At 35.1% G+C, this 20,639-nt stretch overlaps 1 protein-coding gene across 2 annotated transcripts in view; it reads right to left on the reverse strand.

Moving 5' to 3' along the window:
* Nucleotides 1-20,639, reverse strand: part of Angpt1 (angiopoietin 1) — a 255,848-nt gene that overhangs the window by 48,702 nt on the left and 186,507 nt on the right. For both annotated transcript variants that reach the window (XM_045144118.1, XM_045144119.1), the window contains exons 5-6: nt 10,218-10,345; nt 1,940-2,041 (exon numbers count right to left, since the gene is read on the reverse strand). In XM_045144118.1, coding sequence (XP_045000053.1) covers nt 1,940-2,041; nt 10,218-10,345 — 230 coding nt within the window. The remainder of the gene's footprint in view (nt 1-1,939; nt 2,042-10,217; nt 10,346-20,639) is intronic.

A 20,639-nucleotide genomic window follows, 5' to 3' on the forward strand; every position in this document is an offset into this window, starting at 1 on the left:
ACACAAAAACCACAATGAAGACAGTGTTATATTCATTTTTTCTGTTACCATTTATTTTAATAATAATGCTTTTCAGATTTATTTCAATCTATATGTACAGTTTGATTCTCAGATGACTTCCCACATCCTACTTGGTGGTGAAAATAGTTGTAAATTAAAGTGATTTAAAAAATGATTCTGGAAAGAATTAGGTGAATTTTTGTTGTCTTTTATGTTTTAATCTTGAATAATAATAAATATAGTTTATAGAAAATTTAGTGATGCCAATGTGATTTTTTATATTCTTTAATTTCACACACTATGCTCTCAAGGTAGATAAGGAAGCTAAAGTGTGAGTTAATGAATGAGCATGCTGAGGTGTGAGTCTTAGTGACTGGTCAAAATTTGATCCACTTGTAAACGGTAGAGCACAACCTCAACCTGATCATATGGAACTATATCAAGGTCCTGTTTTGGAACTCAGGGAATTTCCTTCCCATATGCTTATGCAATCACATGAATAGAAAGAGTTCTTAGAAGCTGGCATCACACTCCAATTCCCCACAATATCCAAAAAGCCAAGGTTCTACCTTCTACTGGAGAGTTTCCCGTAAAAAAAAAAAAAAAAAAAAAAAAAAAGATGAAGGCTTGCTACTTAATAGGCTGTTAATCTATTGTTACAGCATTTTGTCTTCATTTAGTAAAATTTTGCCTCTAACATTTTCCTTCATTCACTACCCGTTTCCTCCAAAGCAGAGTTAAAGTACAGATTTCAATCCAGTTTGTGTTTGTTCCTATAAATCTGCAATGGTGATGATGCTATTGGTCCTGGGTCTCCATGGAGAGCAACCTCTAGTTCCATGTAGTTGATTAAAACAGTTATCACACAGATTTAGACTTTACTCTGTGTCCATTCACATTAACCAATGTCATGTATTCACTTATTCCATACCTTAGAGATTCCTTAAATTTTGTCTATAAACTCAAGAAAGTGGATTTTGTTTGAAACCCCTCAGGATAAAAAGCCTGTTCTTGATATAATCAGACCATAAAAGACAGAAGTTGAGTTTGGCATTTTTTTGTGTGTGTGGTTTAAGCCTATGATTAATGTACCCTAAGTACATTAGTCTTTGCTTATTAGTGTCTAGCAACACAAAATGAGCTTATAGCCACGGAAATCTCTCTACTTTTTTTTTTTTTAACTTGGTTTGTAAGCCAATTTTCTACCTTTACCCTTTATTCTCACTGTTGATTTTCATACTTTTCATCAAAGTGAAAGATTTAACAGTCATTTCTGTAGAATTTTCTGTCTTGTTGACTTCACCCTATGCTTCTGCATTACATTTATAGTAGCAAATCAAAACAACTTTAACCAGAAAGGTTCAATGGAAATATCACTGTGCCATTCCTGAGTCCAATAAAATTTAAAATGACACCAAAACTTAAAATACTTTTCCTGGGGAATGCCAATTGTTTCATAAGAAGTCTAATAATCCTGGGTCACTGTACTCTGGGTTCAGCCTAATCACATGCAAAGGTCATATGAAGTCACTCCCATTCAGGGGTCAGCAATTTACAGCTATGTAAGTGAGGAGATTCCTGCTTCCCAGTGTGCAGCCCCACCTAGCTGCCTGTTCCCTTTTATACATGTAGCCTTGGTCTAAGTTCTAGCTTCTTCCACCCTCATTCAAATGGAAAGAGATCCAGATAATGCATGATGGTTGACCAAATAATTACAGTAATGCATTTTCCCCTCTGATACCCACAAATAAATCATTTCCTGAAAATAATTTATGAGTGTTTTGTGTCTTACTGAAAATAATATCCAGAACATAAGTATTGATTTATTTGTTTAAATAACTGAAAGGCATCTAAAGATGCAAAGACTTATCATATAAAATGGTAAAGGTAACCTTATGATAAAACATTGAAGAAAACATTCTAAATTCCTTCATCCTACCATTTTATATTCTTTCCAGCCTCTTTGAAAGTCCAGACTTCCATCTTCACGATGCTGTATCACCGTCCAACCTCCCCCATTCACATCCATGTTGCAGAATACCTGACAAAAAATAGGAAAATAAAGACAAGTGGAAATTACAGTTATTTTAATGAAACATATATCTGAGATGATGGATGGATCTATATTCTTGTTAGGAGAAAAAAATCATTACATTGAAAACTGTTAATTCCAACACACTATTAGTTTCTTCCTCCACAACTCATATTTAAGAATTCAAATTCATACTTGAATTCATAACTAACCAATTTCCAAAAATAGTGCATTATTAATTTGAAAAAATTTAGATCAGCTGGATGAAAAATCGTAGTGTCCATTTCAGACTTTAATTAAAAAAAACAATCTTCCTCTCAAATAACACAGGCACTTGTGTAACTGAAAAAAAAAAAAAGTTTTCCATAATAAGAGACCACTTCATGGCCAAAATACATGCTTAAGAATTCTTAAATCTTTTTTGAAATGTCAATGTAATAAAAATAAAGGTTTTGGAAATTTTTTAAGATACATAGATTTAACTATTTTATATTTTATTGAATAACCATAACTCTTATATACTGACATAGTACTGTAATTTGTTTTGATTGCTCAACATTATATGAGAGACAAAATTTGGTTTTCATCATATGGAGAACATATTATTTGCTTAAAAATTTAGTCAGGAACAATAAGAGGAGAATATGACATACTGTATTCCTTCTGACTGTGACAAGCATTTCTTTCCCATGTGGAATAGTTAGCCAAGACTTCAAAGAGCTATGGTTATTCCAATTATCCTAAGTACAATAGTATTTATTTAAAAATTGGTTCATTTCCCCTAGAGTTCATCCTTTGGAAGGCAATGTCTGTAGTTGATATAGTATGCATGTGGCAGTTTGAGGCTTCAAGGGCTGAACTACAGGAGTCACTGTTCCCCTGGCAATTGAAATTGAAGCACGTTGAGGGTTGGGTAAAGGTGCAGAAATGAGGCAGCAGCAATCAGGCAGCATGTGCACAGGTCTAAGCTGGTTAAAAAGAAACCTCAGCCTTTACTCTGAGGCTTTCCACGTTAAGCAGATAAGAATAAAGGGTAAGAAAGCAATGGCAAGATTTCTCAGACTAAAGACACATTTTGCTTTTCCTAAGTGAGAGGAACTAAGATGTGTATATCCACAGGAGCACATGAAATGGGATGACTGCTCTCCTCAGACTTCTCCCTCTAGTTGTACTAGAGCTACCTACTGTGAATATCCTTGCCATCCCTCAGAATTGGCTCATTTCCAAGATGACAACTTTTAAGTTGTCATTCAATTTACAGGGCTCCTTGTCTACTAATTCCATGACCTCCTCCATCTGCACTTTGTCCTCAGTATAACCTCTAGTAAGTGTTTTTGCCTCCCTTAATTCTAATATATTCACTCAATTATTCCTTTGTTCCACAAGCACTTTTGGGCATCGATTCTCCACTACAATTGAGGATATTGTGATAAATAAAATAAGGTTCATGTCCTCAAAACACCTCAAGCTTTCAATACTTATTGTTCCCATAGGAATAACTAGGAATTGCAGTCCATAATGTTCAACTTTATTACCTAAAGAATAATAGAGGCCATGATACAAATAAGAGACTTAAGAATAAGAACCAACATATGAGAAGAGAAAGTAATCATTGCTTTGGACACAGCATTAGATGCAGCATGAAAGAGTCTGTTAGACATATCTACTGGAGGTAAACCAAGGATAGACGGATAAGGAAATAAGAGAATAAAAAGGAATATTGACATGCTTAGCAGTCCAAGATAACTTGAACACTAGGCATATATTTTCTAGCAATCTCACAGCCTATATAGATTATTATTATATAGATTATTATTATTATTTCCATTTTAAAAATGGACCAATAAGGTTTAGAATAGTTTTTCCTACCAAGGGTTATACTTAACAATTAGTGCTGGATCCAGGATTTGAAATGGATTTGACCTAGATTTAGGATTTCAAACTTAGGTTTACCTAGTTCAAAATTATTGGTAGTAATATTCTTAAAGGCAAATGCTGATATCATGAAGACCAAAATATTTTTTAAGGAAACAAAGAAAACAATATTTGAACTGAGAAAGGAGTGACCATAAATGGGCTTTGGTGAACATCTGATGCAGATAAAAGATATTAGTAACTTGTAGAAGGAAAGGTATTTGGTTTTATTTGCTGCCTCCTGCTCCTAGTGGAGTGCCTAGTCTGTTGTTAGTAGTAAATGAATATTCATTTTAGTAATAAAGTAAGCAAAACTTTATTAAAGAAATGCCAACACTGCTATAGATGTATGTGTGGAAAAAGTAGATTAATTTAATCAAATATTTGAGAGAAATCATGATAAATAAATACTTAAAACTACATACATAAATTTGAAATGAAGGACATACTAGTTATCTTGGTCAGAGAACTTAGCAAATTTTCTTGTGAGAAAAAACTTGGATAGAATTGTTTAAATAGAGAATAGTGGTGGTGATTCAAGGGAAATGTCTGAAGTGGAACTCTGCTGGTAAAATTTAAATCAAAGTAAAGGAACATGAAAATGTCAAAGAAACATTTATCCAGACAAAGCTAATGGCACTGATTTCTTAATTAAGTTTTGCCATGTATTAACTGAAAAATCCAAAGTAAATCTCTTTCCCTTCTGCCCTCACTCCCATTCTCCTTCTCTTTCTGTTTTTCTTTTCCTCTTCTTTCTCTCTCCATTTCTCTCTCTCTGTCTCCTCCTCCCTCTCACTCCTCTCTATTTCTTAATGGAAAGTTTTCCAAATTGTTTACAAAGCTGTAAATTCTATTAAATACTCAGGAAGGCAATTGGTATTTTTGTCAGTTTACAAGGTTTAGAGAAAAGTATTCTATGAACTTTTAAAGATAGTTGACCGTATCTGTTATTAAAATTCTGTGTTCTTTGTTTAAAATTCACTCACATTTTCATGGAAAACCACAGCTTTCCTTTTAAGCAGAAGCATCCAGCAAGTTCTGAATGTTAAAATATGCTTAAAATGCATCTTGGATAAAGACCCACAGACAGGTCTTTATCTACAATAACAAGAAGGTAAACCAAAAGAAAAAAAGAAAAAGAAAAGAAAAAGAAAAAAAGAAAAGAAAAGAAAAAAGACAGGGGGAGTTCTGTGGGAAGAAGCTACTCAGGCAGATTACTAAATTAGAAATAAATTGCACAGTGAAAAGGTTGACAATGAACTCTAATTCATACTGACTCAGAAGCAGTAATGGTGAACGCTCCCAGTGGTAGGATACACACAAGCAGAACTGGAAGACACATCCTGTAGGGGCATAAAATTCAGAGCAGGGTTGCCTGGATTTGAATCTCATCTCTGTTCTAACTCAGAAATCTTTCATGAAGGTTAAAATCACATAGATTTATAGCAGCAGTTAGCATGTGCTATGACATTGTTATTCCTCCTATATCTTATATGCATTTCAGAGATTAAAAATGCATACCCATATTTTCATTTTCTACTATATGTACACATCATGATTTTACTATAAAGGAATACTATTATATTGGGCTGGAGAGATTGCTTAGTGGTTAAGGTTCTTGCCTGAAAAGTCAATGGACCCAGGTTCAACACCCCAGGTCCCATGTAAGCCAGATGCACAAGGTGGCACATGTGCTTGGAATTCATTTGCAGTGGGCTGGAGGCCCTGACATGCCCACTATCTCTCTCTCTCTCTCAGTCTCTGACTCTGTCTTTCTCTCAAATAAATAAATTTAAAAAATAAGAAAGATATACTGTTATATAATCATTTTGTATGTTTTACCATAATCATAATACACTATCAATAGAATGAGTAATAAAAACTAAAATATCTAGTTTATTCAATCCCTTATGATTTATGAGTATTGGCTTCTACTTATTAATATTGGATCCACTAACCATTTATCATGGTGCTTTGCAATATATATTTAAGAACTTGAATTCAGTCTTTCAAAACAAAATAAAAAAACATTATTTATGCTCAGAATATATATATATATATATATATATATATATATATATATATATATATATATGCCCTATTTCAAATAAACAAAGTTCCAGACAATAAATGATCAGTTTCAATATGACTTGAGACATGAAAGGATTTGAGAAGTTCATGCCAATCTTGTGTGGTCTGTTATCTGGCATGTTGGTCCTGTGGACAAGCCCCTGCACCATCTAAAGTGCTTGATGCATGCATTTATTATATGATTCAAGTTTAATTCTATCCAAGAAAAGGTTAGACTGGCATCTATCCCAGGCAAGGTTAAAACCTTCAAGCATTAAACACCTTTTAAAATAATATGGAGATTTAAACCCAAGCAAAAATGAGAAATCTGATTCACATAGTTTCTCCACTTTTATATTCCACACAAATGGGAATGATTAGTTTGTGGATATTGATTTTTTTTCTATAACCTGAAGTGAAAAAGGTTCAACACATTTGTTACAGTCCTTGTCCAAGAATTAGGGGAATTATAAGTTAAGTAACAATTTTGTAACACTTTACACTAAGACTGATGATTGAATGGTTTTCTGTTTAGATGAAACTAGATTGGCTATCATTATGTTGGTTTTAGAAACTTATGAGATGAAGAGGAAAATTCTATTTTCTACTTCTATGCATTGGAAGGAATACAGAGAGGGAAACATCACAAGCCATTCATACTGTGAAAGCAAAGAGAAAGATGTCACAGATCAAATTCTTATTTTCTATCTGCCTGAAAAATTAAATCATCCCCCAAAACCACTTTGGGATTTTATATCATATTTGAAAAGACAATAGTTTTCAAACTTCAGCAAACATTTCTTTTTCAACATGGAATAATGCCAGTCAAAACAATAACTGTGTAACAATTCTGTTTTATTTGTAATTCATATACTACATGAAAGATGATGTCAATTAACAGATAATTTTTTTCAGTAGCTGTTGTCAGTTGTCTTAAACAGCCTTATTATCAGTTGGTTCACATCCCATAGCATACATACTTAACCATTTATTTTTTAGCTTGGTTTCATTTCTATAGATTTGAGTTCTTTATTTTGTCTAGAATTTCTGGAAGCATTTCAGGTAGCAAAGTTCTTGCTAGGCATATCTTGAGTAGTTACCTACTATTTGATTGATGAGGCCTGTTTATTTGGAAAGGACAAATGATGAATTTTTGGCATATTTATGTGATTAAAATACTATCAATGATTTGTATCAAATGAAAAGAAAGTGAATCTATAGGGATATTAGTAGTCCTAGACCCAAATCTCAGCAGTTTTATCCAAAGGATATTTGTTATTTTGGGTTTAGTAGTTTAGATAGTATTTGCCTGAGGTTACATTTTATGGCAAATCCATCATTTGTGGAAGAGTGAGTTTAAGCCACATTCTCTTGATGAGCACAAGCTAGAAACCAGCCATTGAAGTACACAAATGGATTGCTCAGCCCTCTCATGAATGTAAATACAAAATGTGTTCCACTATGAACAGAAACGTTGGATAGGCACATAGCTTGGGCATAATTTCAAGTGATTTTGAAAGGTTACATAAGAATTAAATAGAGTAAAATCTTCTAAAATGCTGATATCCTCATGCTGAAAATGTAAAAAATTATGTTTTGTTTATATGTGTACAAATAACAGAATCTTTAAGATGTTATGGCATTTTTATTTAGGTAAATTTACTTTTATAGTCAAATTCCAGGCTACATATAACACAACTGTCAAGAAGCTTTAAAGTCTCTTTCAGGCCTTCTGTAATATGGATGGCAAGCATAGTATATTTTAACTCCCTTTTCTCCCCCGGAACAATTTCTCACTTACCTTTTATGCTAAAGGTGCAGAGTATATAGATATGAATTGATTTTAAGGTCAAATAGAAGTTTAGGATATCCAATGCTCACCTTCCTTTTACAGTAAGTTATCCCCCTCTCTCCTGTCCTCTCATTTGTTTCTTCATAGCTTCTGCATGGTTTTTGTTTTGTTTTATTTGCATCCATAGAGTACTTGATTATAAAATATTACTTAGAATCTCCAAATAAAAATCTGGTGAAACCAAATTTATCTGGCAGATACCCATAAGAGATCATACTGGCCACTTCTTTCTCTGCTGGGCTCCTCCACTCATACTCCTTTCCCACTTATAAGAAATACACTAAGGGCTTCATTTAGGAAGAAAATTTTTTTTCCATGGAAAGTGGTGAAGCATCATCCTAACTGAAATTAGGACAGAGAGACATTGGCAGAAAGGGAACTAGTGTTTGTCATGGAAATTATATGACTTCCAGCAAACACCTGGAGTCTAAAAAAAATCATGTTTTCTTTTTGTTGTTTGTTTGTTTGTTTGTTTTTGAGAGCATGAGAGTGAGACAGAGAGACAGAATTGGTGCTCCAGGGCCTCCAGCCACTGCAATCACACTTCAGACACTTGTGCCACCTCCTGGGCATGTGCGATCGTTCACTTGACTCACCTTTGTACAGCTGGCTTATATGGGATGTGAAGAGTTGAACATGGGTCTTTAGGCTTTGCAGGCAAGTGCCTTAACTGCTAAGCCATCTCTCCAGCCCAAGAATCATGTTTCTTGTCTTTCAAAGGAGGCTAAATCGGGAAGACTACATTAGACTGAGTGAAAACTGAGGGAGAATTAAGGAACCGGGTAGGTTTTTCATTTATTTGTTGATTTTAAGTAGCCAGTTATGGAAAGGCCTAAAGAAAGGCAACTAAGAGATGTTACCCCTTGTCAGGATGGGAGAAATTAGGTGTCTGATCCAGTCTCATCCCTCATTGACAGCATTTTCTACTTCTTCCTCAGTCTGCCATACTTAGGGTATGCTGGCTCCTTGACTCCAAACAAATCACCTCTCTCCCAGATCCACCTGAGCCTGATGATGAAAGCTATAAGATAGGCTTACCAGGCAGGAAAGGCCTGCTTTTTAGCTGTTCACTTCTCCTTGTCTGAACGTTGGTGTCACTGGTCCAATAAGGCCTTTCCTCATCCCAGCAACTAGGCTACTGGGAAGTGTGTAAGGAATTTTATGGTCTTCTAAGTTACGAGTCCTTTACTAACAGAACATTTAGCTACTGTGTGCAGAAACTATGCTTGGCCCCAGGTGATCAAATATTGATAGACATGGGCCTGCCCTTGTATAACTCCAATAATGAGAATATCTGGGAGAATATGCTCAGAGGAAATAATGAAGCATAATAAGTATAATAATACTAAAAGCATGATAAATAGTTCTATGGAGCAAGAGTGGGCCCACTGTGGAACGTTGAAAATCAGGCTAAAAATATTTAGATGCTAAGGAGCAGGGCTCATACCACTGAAGACACTCTTTTTGACTCTCCCCCCTCACAACCCTGCTTCAAACATACCATGTATATTACTGCACTTCTATGAGATTTCATAACTTTCTGTGCAAATGCTTGTCTTCTCTATTATATGGAGAACTGCTCAGTTTGTATTTATGCTATTGGGCAGTGACTAGCAAATAAGTGACATCTACTTACTTATAGGGAATGAAGACATGTATGGATGGTTTAATGGAAAATGGGGAGAGTGGTTATCAAGGAGATGTGACAACAGAGAGATAGTATCTGATTATGCCAAAATTTTCTTTGATGTTGAGTCTGTTCCTTCAACTCACACTCTGAAGTAAATAGGAAGAGCATATTCTTTCAGGAATCTAAGTTAAAATATGCCATGTTCCTCTTATATCAATGGTTGCAATAAATCTGCAAACACCTGCATGAACCCTACTCCCTGCCACAGTAGTTAGATGGTGGATGATGTGTGTCCTCTGATGTCTTGGGACTTTAGAAGATGACCTCTCATGTCTTGTCATGTGCTCAAGGCAGATGTGGCATCAACTTTCAATACATGCAAGCCAAGCATTTCTGAGCAACAGACACCCAAGGAATAGCAGAAAGGAAAAGAAAAGTGTATATGATTAAAGGATGGGAGGTTCAATAGTTACAGGATAGCTGTGCACATCAGGTTAATAGGGTTACCATTTCCTATGTGCCTGAGAAACAGTATCATAGGAGAAAAGAATAGAGCTCAGGTGTGTGTGTGAGTGTGTGTGTGTGTATGTGTGTGTGTGTGTGTGTGTGTGTGTGTGTGTGTAGACATCAGGTTTAACAAACTTGCAAATCAGTGTGGTTATTCAACAATTTTTCTAGGATCTGACTTATATTGCATAAACAAACACTTCTGGTTTTACCTTTTTGGGTTCTGGCATATTATTAAAATAAATAGTGTAGATTCCGCTTTTATTAAAACCAGCTTGATACACATCTGCACAGTCTCTAAAAGGCTTCTCCTCCTCTCTTTTTCCTCCCTTTAGCAAAACTGCAAAAAACAAAGAAAGAAATTACGATTGAAATAGATGAATAAGAATATCAACATTATTATGCTCCTAAATGGATGCTAAGCATAGTAGGTCTTTATTTTTATTGTATATACTGAACAATTAACCACACAGATGACACCAGGTTCTAAAATGAGTTGTAAAATTTTAAAAAATAAATAAATAAAAGAGAAAGTTGTAGAGCAATTTCCAACTGAATCAACTAAGTAACAAAATCCTTTGTAACATAGTACCTCCTATTTATTGCAATTTATGCCAGTGTTTCCCACAAAAGTACTAAAATATACTTATGAACATTTCATAGGTAAGTTTTGTTTTTTACTTATTTACTTAATTTATTGTTTTGATAGAGGTTGAATTCAGAGGCTTGTACATTCTATGCATAGCTGTACCACTGAGCTATGCCACAAACATCAATGCTAAGAAAAAATGGCAAGACTATTTTTAAGAACTAAAGAGATAAAGAAAAATTCAAGTATATATACATAGCATCACAGTTTAAGACACTGAAAGTAAGTAGTAGTGTTCTGTGACTGTTAAAGAGTTCTTAGAAATTTTTACCAAAACAAAGCACAGAAAGAGGGGAGAGGGGTTCAATATAATTAGATTTAGAAAACACAGGAGTTTATAACTCACTTTAAATACCTAGAAAGAAAATGTAACTTCACTTTGTTTTCTATTTAGTACCCTGAAGTAAATCATCAGGCAGATGATATACACTTGAAAGAACAAACAAATGAACAAGACTTAAAATTACATTATAAAGGGGGATTAGTCACCTTAAAGGGCAGAAGTCAAGCAAAGCCAGGAAATTCAATTAGAGCTGCCCTGTACTGAGAAGAACCTTGCTTTATTCACAGAGCTTTATCCATTATTAAACTATTAATGAAATAAAAGTACAAAACTGCCCATATGATAGCTCTTAGAGAAAGACATATATAAAATGTATAAGTCCTATGATTTTATAGTTTTAAATACATATACAATATTCTAAAAATTAGCTCCACTTAATGAAGAGTAATGTATAACCTCACCAACCAAGTTCAATAGACATGTTTTCAATCAGCTTAATTCACAATGTTCTTTCATAATAAAGATATCAAAGGCACACTGTGAATTAATGTTTTTAAATTGATTTGAAATGCTTGAAAAAAATCTAAAATCCTAGCCTGACAAAGTGTAATTGCAAAACATTTATCAGTTTGCAGAAAGAAACCTGATATTTAATGGAATGAATTATTTCCATGTAAATGTTTCAAGCTTTCAAAACACTCAATTAAATTTTAAGAAAATGAAATATCCTTGTCTGATATAATGCCATAAGAGAGAATGAATGTATTTAAAAACATAGTTTTCTGTTTAGTAATACATGCACTAATGACTTTGCCTAGTTTTATCAGAAATTATACTTAAGCACTATCAGAGCTGCATTGTCAACACAAAATAAATAAATAAACTATAATACAAGCTCAGGGAATACTGCAGAAATACTGCATCAAGTACATGCCAACAGCAATTTTGAATAGCACTGGGTATGTCAATGAGTTTTCTGAAGGTATCCTACTCTAAAGTCACCAGTTTACTAGTGTGTGCTGATGTTAACTTTATGGACTATTTTAAAAACAAAGCCTTCCTAAATATTAAACATTTGTTTCTTGTGTGAAAAAAAATAACCTATTTAAATGCCTCATGTAGGGATGTAAAGAAGTGCCAAGTAAAATTTATAATGCCTTGAGAGGACAAAAACACAGGAAAATGTGGTCGCCTACTGGTAAACTCATTTTTCTTTTTAGAGGTGAGAAAAGGAGAAAGTCATTTATCTGAGGAGAAAATACTTCTCCTGTTGAATATACCACTTCCTGCCCTCCCATGTGTGGTTATGTAGGAATACATCCTCTTTCCTCCCTCTTCTCATTGCCTCCTGGACCCCTTCTTTTCTTTTCCATTTCAGGAAAATGTGGCTGAAGAGGTTGTTATGTGGGGAGAGGGAAGCTGTTACACATACTAGAACACATCAAAAAAGAAAAAAAAATCTATTATCTTATTTTTGTGGAATTTGTATAATTCTGTTGTCCAAATCAGCAATATAAATTATGCACCTGGGAAATTGAATTATGGTTATGATTTGTTATTGTTGTTGTTATGGCAATGTACATGGTATAGATCTTCTACTTGATCTACAATTAACTCATATTTTAAAAATTTGAGGGCTGGAGAGTTGGCTTAGCTGTTAAGTTGCTTGCCTGTGAAGCCAAAGGGCCCATGTTTGATTCCCCAGGACCCACATAAGCCAGATGCACAAGGTGCTGCATGCGTCTGGGGCTGGAGGCCCTGGTGTGCCTCCATGTATGTATGTATGTATCTATCTATCTATCTATCTATGTATATATCTATGTATGTATCTATCTATCTCTCTATCATCTTTCAACATATATCTTCCTCTTTCCAGTTTTCAAATATAAGCAAAAAATTGAGATGCAGAAGGTACAACCATTCTTTCCATAAACATTAGAAAACTGGTTCAAAGTACTATTAGCAATTTTTTTCATCAAAAGTTTTATTCAGACTACATTTTAGAATTTTAAAACATTTAAGATCAACTGAAAAGCTTCCTCCACAGCTAATTTGGGCATTTAACCTTATGCTATGATTTATAGAGGACAACCTACAGAAGGGTAGAGTGACTACCAAAGTGTTTGCTTTTTTATGTATAATGGAAGGTAGTAATTAGCATGTCTCAGGTAGGTATGTGAATTCCAAACAGAAAATAGTAAATGCATGAAAAATGGTAGTCACAGTTCTGATATGGTAATGATAATCATATTGTTAAGGGCATCATTGTTCTTGTGAAAGACACCATGAAATTGTAAAAGGTCATCCAGTACTGTCTATGGAGTAGTACTACCATCATTTTTTAAAATTTTTATTTATTTGTTAGAGAGAGAAAAAAATAAGCATACCAGAGCTTTTAATCACTGCAAAAAAGCTCCAGACACATGTCCTACCTTGTGCATCTGGCTTACGTGGGATCTGGGGAATCAAACCTGGGTCCTTAGATTTTGCAGGCAAGTGCCTTAATTGCTAAGCCATCTCTCAAGCCCAGGTACTGCCATATTTCACCCTCCAGTTCCAACAATATAACAGATTGAATCCAGGGAAGCTACAAGGTGCTGGTTATCTGGAGGGTTAAATTGAACTGGCCTTTCTCTGTCAAACTTATCTAAGTTCATTCATTGACTAAAACAGGTTATATCATAGTTGATTAAGTCTAAAAGAAATAGGTAATCTTAATTTTAAGCATACTTAAATAGTAAAGATTTAAAAATTTATTAAGATGAATTGACATATGGTGATATATAGACAAATATATTGGTTATAACTTTTTGTGGGACTATTTTCATTGTTAAGTATTGGAGAGTTTGTAGTTCAATGTCATACTTTTAGATGTTGTAAAATTGGACACCTACTACATACACATCTAAAATACAAAAAACCCAGTAACAAAGAATAATTTACTGAACTTAAAAGTCTTGGCATGGGCTGGAGAGATGGCTTAGCGGTTAAGCGCTTGCCTGTGAAGCCTAAGGACCCCAGTTCGAGGCTCAGTTCCCCAGGTCCCACGTTAGCCAGATGCACAAGGGGGCGCACGCATCTGGAGTTCGTTTGCAGAGGCTGGAAGCCCTGGTGTGCCCATTCTCTCTCTCCCTCTATCTGTCTTTCTCTCTGTGTCTGTCGCTCTCAGTTAAATAAATTAAAAAAAAAAAGTCTTGGCATTAGTGACAAATGCTTTTTAGGTATTGAGACTTAAGTGAGGTGGGTAGAGCCTGGAGGAATGTGTGGTGACAGATGGATGCAGAAGACCTCATGGGAGAGGCTACAGGAGGCATCAGCAGGGTAGAGCTGGAGGAGTGACTTCAGAACCTGCTATATGTCTTCCCTATGTGGTTAACACTTCTCATAAAATTAGACTACTAAAGCAATAGATATTCCATGATAGCTATATCTGAAAGACCCAGAAAACTAAATTAACACCATGAAGGGATTCAGTATGGTGCTGCCCTGGCTAGGCCTAACTTTTCAGATTTTCCCTTTAGGCAGAAGGCAACTGCCCTGACATAGGGTTAGGGAAGATATCCACCCAAAGGCCAGAGTCACCCCTAGCCTAGACATGCCCAGGACATGCCTGAGACCTGTCCTCTCTGCTTTTCTTCCCCAGCCAATCACAATGAAGACTACCTCATCTGCCTGGGGTTCCCCTGGCTCCTGCCTCCATTCTGCCCCTAACTTTGCCCGCCAAAATCCCAAGCCAATCAGAAGAGTAAAAGTGCATTCACTGTTTAAATCAACCAATCATGTAGCTATCCCCTACTTCTTTATGCGAATTCCTATATAAACCCTACCCTCCTGCTACTCGAGGCTCTTGTTTGGACCCACTGCGTTGGTGAAGTCGAGTCCCAGCTTAAGCCCAAAATAAAAGCTCCTTCTCTTTGCATAAATGTCTGGTTCTCCTTGGTGGTCACTGGGCAGAACATATCCACATTAGTATATTTAATCACAGTGAAATTTCAATTCACAATGGCTTAAAAAAAAAAAAACCAAAAGATAATTTATTGTATCCAGTCACTGGACAATAAGGTAGAGCTTCAGGTAAGGTGCATCAGGTTTCCAACAAGGTGACCAGAAATTTGTTTCTTTTTCTTTCTTACAAGTCACTCTTGGTTGGTTCTCTACCTGTCATAAGATGGCTGGCAACAGCTTCTAAAGCTATAATGTTACCAAAGTAAATATAGCATCAAAGGGAGAAGACACAGACAATTGTTTTTTCGAAGCATATGTTAAGTGCAGTGGGAACTTTCAAGGACAATATACTCCATCTGCCAAACAGACTCAGGAAGGCTGCCTGAGATCACACTTAAAATAATAAAACCTGAGCAACAGCTTAACTGAGTTTAAAGTTTAAGAGCCTGGTGTCAGTTCAAAGACTTCATGCACACATATATCAGTAAATAAATCTAGAAAGTCTGAGGAAGGAGTCATTATTCATTCTTTTCATTTAGCCTTATCTATACAACAAAATCTTTGTCATCTAAAGGGAAAGAATAGGGACATAAGCAGGTGTGCACCTGTCTTTCACCAGCCAACATTCAGTCTTTAGCAACCTGAGATGGATGCCAGCAGCTGTTGACTGTCCCTTGATTTTCCCTGAGTTTGACCAACAAATCTCAATACAGGTGGTATACCAGCCCCTAGACTGGCTTAAAAGCCACATAAACTGAGGCAGAGGGTCACTTCAATTCATATGACCCTCAAGAGGAAACTTCCTGGCATGTAGATTTATAAATTCTGAGTCTCAATCATCCTGGTGGCGGACCCTGAGAGCAATGAGCCTTGCTACCAGCCACACGGCAAATAAACAAAGCAACTTCTTCCATGCTACTTCACAGGAAGTTGCTATAAGAAATCAATTATTCATTCACTTTCAATGTTAAGGGCAGAGGAATGATTTATCTTTTTCCAGATTCTGAAAAAAAATAGAATATATGTGGAACGTGTTATCTCTTCAAGGGTAAGCCTTGCAGAATTTTCTAAACCACCATCATTAGAGAGAACATAGCATTTGGAATTGACCTGAGTCTGTGATTTCAACAAGTCACTGAAGTTCATTGAGGATAAGGATGAGTAAAAGCAAACTTGACAAGGTACAGATAAGCCCAGGGTTGACTGATTTGATTCTGTATTGCTCAGCCAGGTGTGTGGGCATTTCAAAGGAAAGCCAATTTGAAGACATTCCCTAGAATCCTAAATAACTTGATGGGAAGAAGGTAAGCCATTGCGTTTATAGGATGGTGTGGAAAAAATAGAAAGATTTCCAGATAGTCCACAGTTCAATATTTATGGACAGGTGAGGATGAGAGAGATTTGCTAATGATTTTATATACACATATACAAATATATATAGATATATGAATTCTTAAATGTTTAACTTGCATGATATTTCTCTCTCACATAAAACATTTGCATTAAAAAGTAAATATCTATGACTTGATTTCTTGGCATGATATTTGTAGCCTACAGAAATTGAGTTTGGATATACATCACTATCATATTTTATTTTTAAATGCTCTCAATATTGTCTACTTAAGTAGCTAAATACTTCTGTTACTTTAAAGTTGCTATTTCTTTTTAACAGATTCTCTTCAATACTTACATAATAAAATACATAATAAAAACTTACTGCATTCTTTTAATTAACATGCATGAAAAATGACTATTTGGCTCTCATTCAAATCAGAAATCATATATATATATATATTGCAAAATCTGAACTATCATCCTCTTAGTGGAACTAGAATAATCTTGACTTTAATAAAACCAACTAATGTTCATTGAATATTTTCTACATAATAAATTCAGATTTTATATGTCCAGTATATTTTTACTTGCTTCATTTGATCCTCATAAATATCTTATAAGGCAAGCAGCTTAACACACCAACTATAAATGAGGAAGCTGATGCTCTGAGACACTATTTAACATCTTAAAAGCTTATAACTAGTTGAACACAGTGACAATAAAGAAGAGAATTTTTAAACTACAGCTTGATAGCCCCGGAAATAAAGCCAAACCCAAACAAAACTCCATGGGTCCTCTGTTTTGCATTGGTTATATATCAGTGCTTCTCACTCAGGTACCTGGGTGGTTCAGCACACACCCCAACTCTGAATCAATACAGGATCTTTCCATGGAAGTGGGATACATAGAAAACTGATAAGTGGTAGCAATGACAAACATAGCCATGATGATAAAAGGCAGAAGACGACTGTGAGATGGGAGCCCTTAGCAGAAATGTGCCTCCGAGACTACCTACAACTTGCACAACTGAAAGAGAATTAGGGCTTAGAGGTCCCTGGGGCTGAGGCTGTGGCCAAGAGTGACTTTCTGTAGAAGAACATGGCCGGCATGCATGAGGCTCTATGTTCAATCACCAGCACCATAAATTTCTAACTTCATGGTACTTTTTGTTAATGCAGAAATAAAATAAATGTCAAGTCATTTTACACCTTTCTAATGTAGTTTGACTATATGTTTGAATACTCAGATATGCTATATATCTGATGTGCTTTAATGTGAAATAACTGCTATTAAATTTAATGTAAATTTAATATGACTCACTATTGTAATAAGAATTGAACAAGAATGTTACTAAAAATTTAAAATGGAGTTAGAGAATGTGTACAATGATGTAATCATTGTTTATAAAGTTTGCATGTGTACTTTCTCTTTGGGTACTTTTCTGGACAGTTATAAATGCTGTGTGACCCTTGACATTTGTTGAAAAGTTAATTTCAGTAACAAAATTATTTCAGGTGTTTCATGTGTGTTAATTTTCCATGCAATGTTTTTCAGCCTGGCTGAACTACATTAATTTTACCCAGAGTACTTCCCCTGCATGTGGGAAAGCTCAGAAGGCATCTCATTATGCTCTGAGTGGACAAATAACTGATTTCAGTCAAATGTACTAAAATGGATGAAAGAATTTAGGGAATGCTAGAAGTATAGAAGCTCACTGCTAGGTGCTTTTGAAAACTGGCACATGAACAATCTTCATTTAAAGGTTTTAAACTAGTTAAGAACTGATTGTGATCACAGATTTGGCCATTTTCTTGTCATATTTGTAATGTAATCTCTTCTTGTAACATTGTATTGGTAACTTTCTTACATGTATATAAGGAGCACATTCCTCCCTGTTACTTTCTCTTGTACCCGTACCCCTTTTTTCCCACTAGTCCATCTTATACTTAGATTCCTTCTTTTTATGCCTTCTTACACCATCCACGACAGAATGCTATTGGGCTCAGTATTGTGCAGGTAACAACAGTGGCTGAGGTCATGAATACAACATTCTTTTCATACCTGAAGGCAGCATTCTTCCCCATTATTGTTGATCCCTCTTCAAAGCTATTCCCTGAGATTTCCAGGGCACCACAGAGATGTCTCATTTAGCTCTGAGTACTCAACAGTCACTTATTCTCATCCCTTTGAGGAATTTTGAGTCTCTCCAGTAGTCACTACTTACTGCAAAATGAAGCTTCTCTGATCAAATTGAGAGCAGCACTGATCTATGTGCATAAGCATGAATGTTGAGAGGGCAATTTGATGGGTACTACATATGCATTTGGTCAAACAATAGTAGTAATTTCCCTTCTAAGGTGTATGACCTTCCCACCCATGGGTTTTTGACTGAATTTTCTGTATCAGACATTGGTGTGACAATCTTCAAAAAGAGTAATTGTCAATCAGATGGGTCACACATGGGATTCTACTCTGATCATAATGCTTCCTGACGACTCAGGCATAATATGAATTCAGGGGGACACATGGAATAGTTCATCTGAATCATAAATAGTGTGGGTTTTTCTAGGGCACCAGGCCAGCACTAGGGTGTGTGGTATTATGTTAAGAAACCTGAAAGCAAAGCTAGACCTACATCATCTGCAATGTCTTGGCTCCTGTTTCTTGTATCCTATGATGTACTGCCCTGCAGATGGGAGGCATATATCATAGCTTCTTCAAAAGTTTGGAGAGGGAATCATCTCAATCAAAGTTTTAACTATAGAAACTATAGAAAGACTGGGTGGTTGATTGCAGTTGCATATTGATTATGTTATCTATTGATTATAGTTTTATGTGTGCTTTTATTTAGGTAATATCTCAGTTCCAAAATCTATTTTTCTTTCTTTAAGAAAACATCCAGCAAGTCTAAATAATGGGTCAATCCTCTCTTTATAACTAAATTGTTACTTAAAACTGAACCCAATATGAAATGAATGAAATGATGCACAGAGTGGTATATGAATGTATGAAAGCTGAATATTCACATGTAAAAATAACTATGAATTCATGTTAAGATATGATAAATCCACAAGCAATGAAGTTTTATATATAGATGTTATATTTATATTTCTGACTTCAGAAATTCATTAAAAAGATTGGCTTCATATTCATGTGAATCCATATCAGTAATGGTCTCACTCAGAATACAAACACCCCAGCCTGTACATGGATGTGATCTGAGTGTACACAAAATTAGTAGAGATGTTGGTGTTCTTTAGCTTAAAGTAAGTTATGATTTCCCACAGGCAATCAGAGATTTTTATCAGTTGTTTTAAAGGATCTTTGCAATAGACTTTTAGAAAAACTTTTTACTCTAACAATAAAAGTTTAAAAAGCATTTAAAGCTAACTGTATAGTTCTAATATTTCTCAAATTTTACTTTATTCCTTCCTCTGTACCATTCTAAGAAGTTTCAGGATGTTTTTATATATATTGACTAATGTTAAAAAAAATCATTTTTTTTTTCTTCTCTTAGTAATGGTAGATGTTGCTTGGTTTAGTGTAAAGTACTGTAGCTTATCCATAACTAATGTCCACTGTTGCACTGGATTCCTGGTTTGGAAAATAGCTACTGAATTTGACTTGTGTATGGATGAGCACAGGAAATGACTCAGTTGAGATTCTATTCGAACTTTTTGTGTTTCTTTTTCATAATTAACCAAGTTATAAAAGCACACAAGAACCCAAGTTGGAGTTTGCTCATGGTAAAGTTAGAACATCAAGGAAACACTCCTTTTAGTGGCTTTTCATCCTCATCACTTCCAGGCCCAGCTGGAACTGTGAGATATCTCTTTGCAGAAAGTTCATCTACTTTCTGCAGTAGAAACTTGAATTCCATACGAGAATTTAACCACAAAATTTCAAATTTCCCTCAAAAGATGTGGTTTAAGAATAGTTCATGGGAGAGGTCAAGTACTGTATTCTGTTTTATTTTATTATCATTTGTGAGCTATCCAATATTCATACAAATTCCTTTTTACCAAAATTATGATTTTTCTGAAGGAAGATAGCATGCTCCATCATAAAGGAGAAATATACTATTTCCAAAGGTAAACAGCCACTTCCTTCTTAAGCTACTCAGCTTTATGAAAGGAAGTGAAAGATAGTGTGGTTCGTTTTATGGAAATTGTAAATATTTGTCATGTAATTTTCTGTCAAGATAAAGCATTTCCCTTTGTTAAATGGGAAGGAGCACTCACTACAATGAGCATCAGATGACTTCCTGTATTTTGTTTTCTCTTTGATACCTAATGTTGAATTGTCCATTACAAGTAGTCAGTGAAAAACCAAGCATTTCACTCACTCGATGAAAGTGATATTTTCCATTTTCACCAGTGTGAAAAAGTTTTAATTTCCTCCTGCCACTTGTAATGTTTTTAG

Source organism: Jaculus jaculus, chromosome 2 (genome assembly GCF_020740685.1).
Source record: "Jaculus jaculus isolate mJacJac1 chromosome 2, mJacJac1.mat.Y.cur, whole genome shotgun sequence".
Taxonomy (NCBI): domain Eukaryota; kingdom Metazoa; phylum Chordata; class Mammalia; order Rodentia; family Dipodidae; genus Jaculus; species Jaculus jaculus.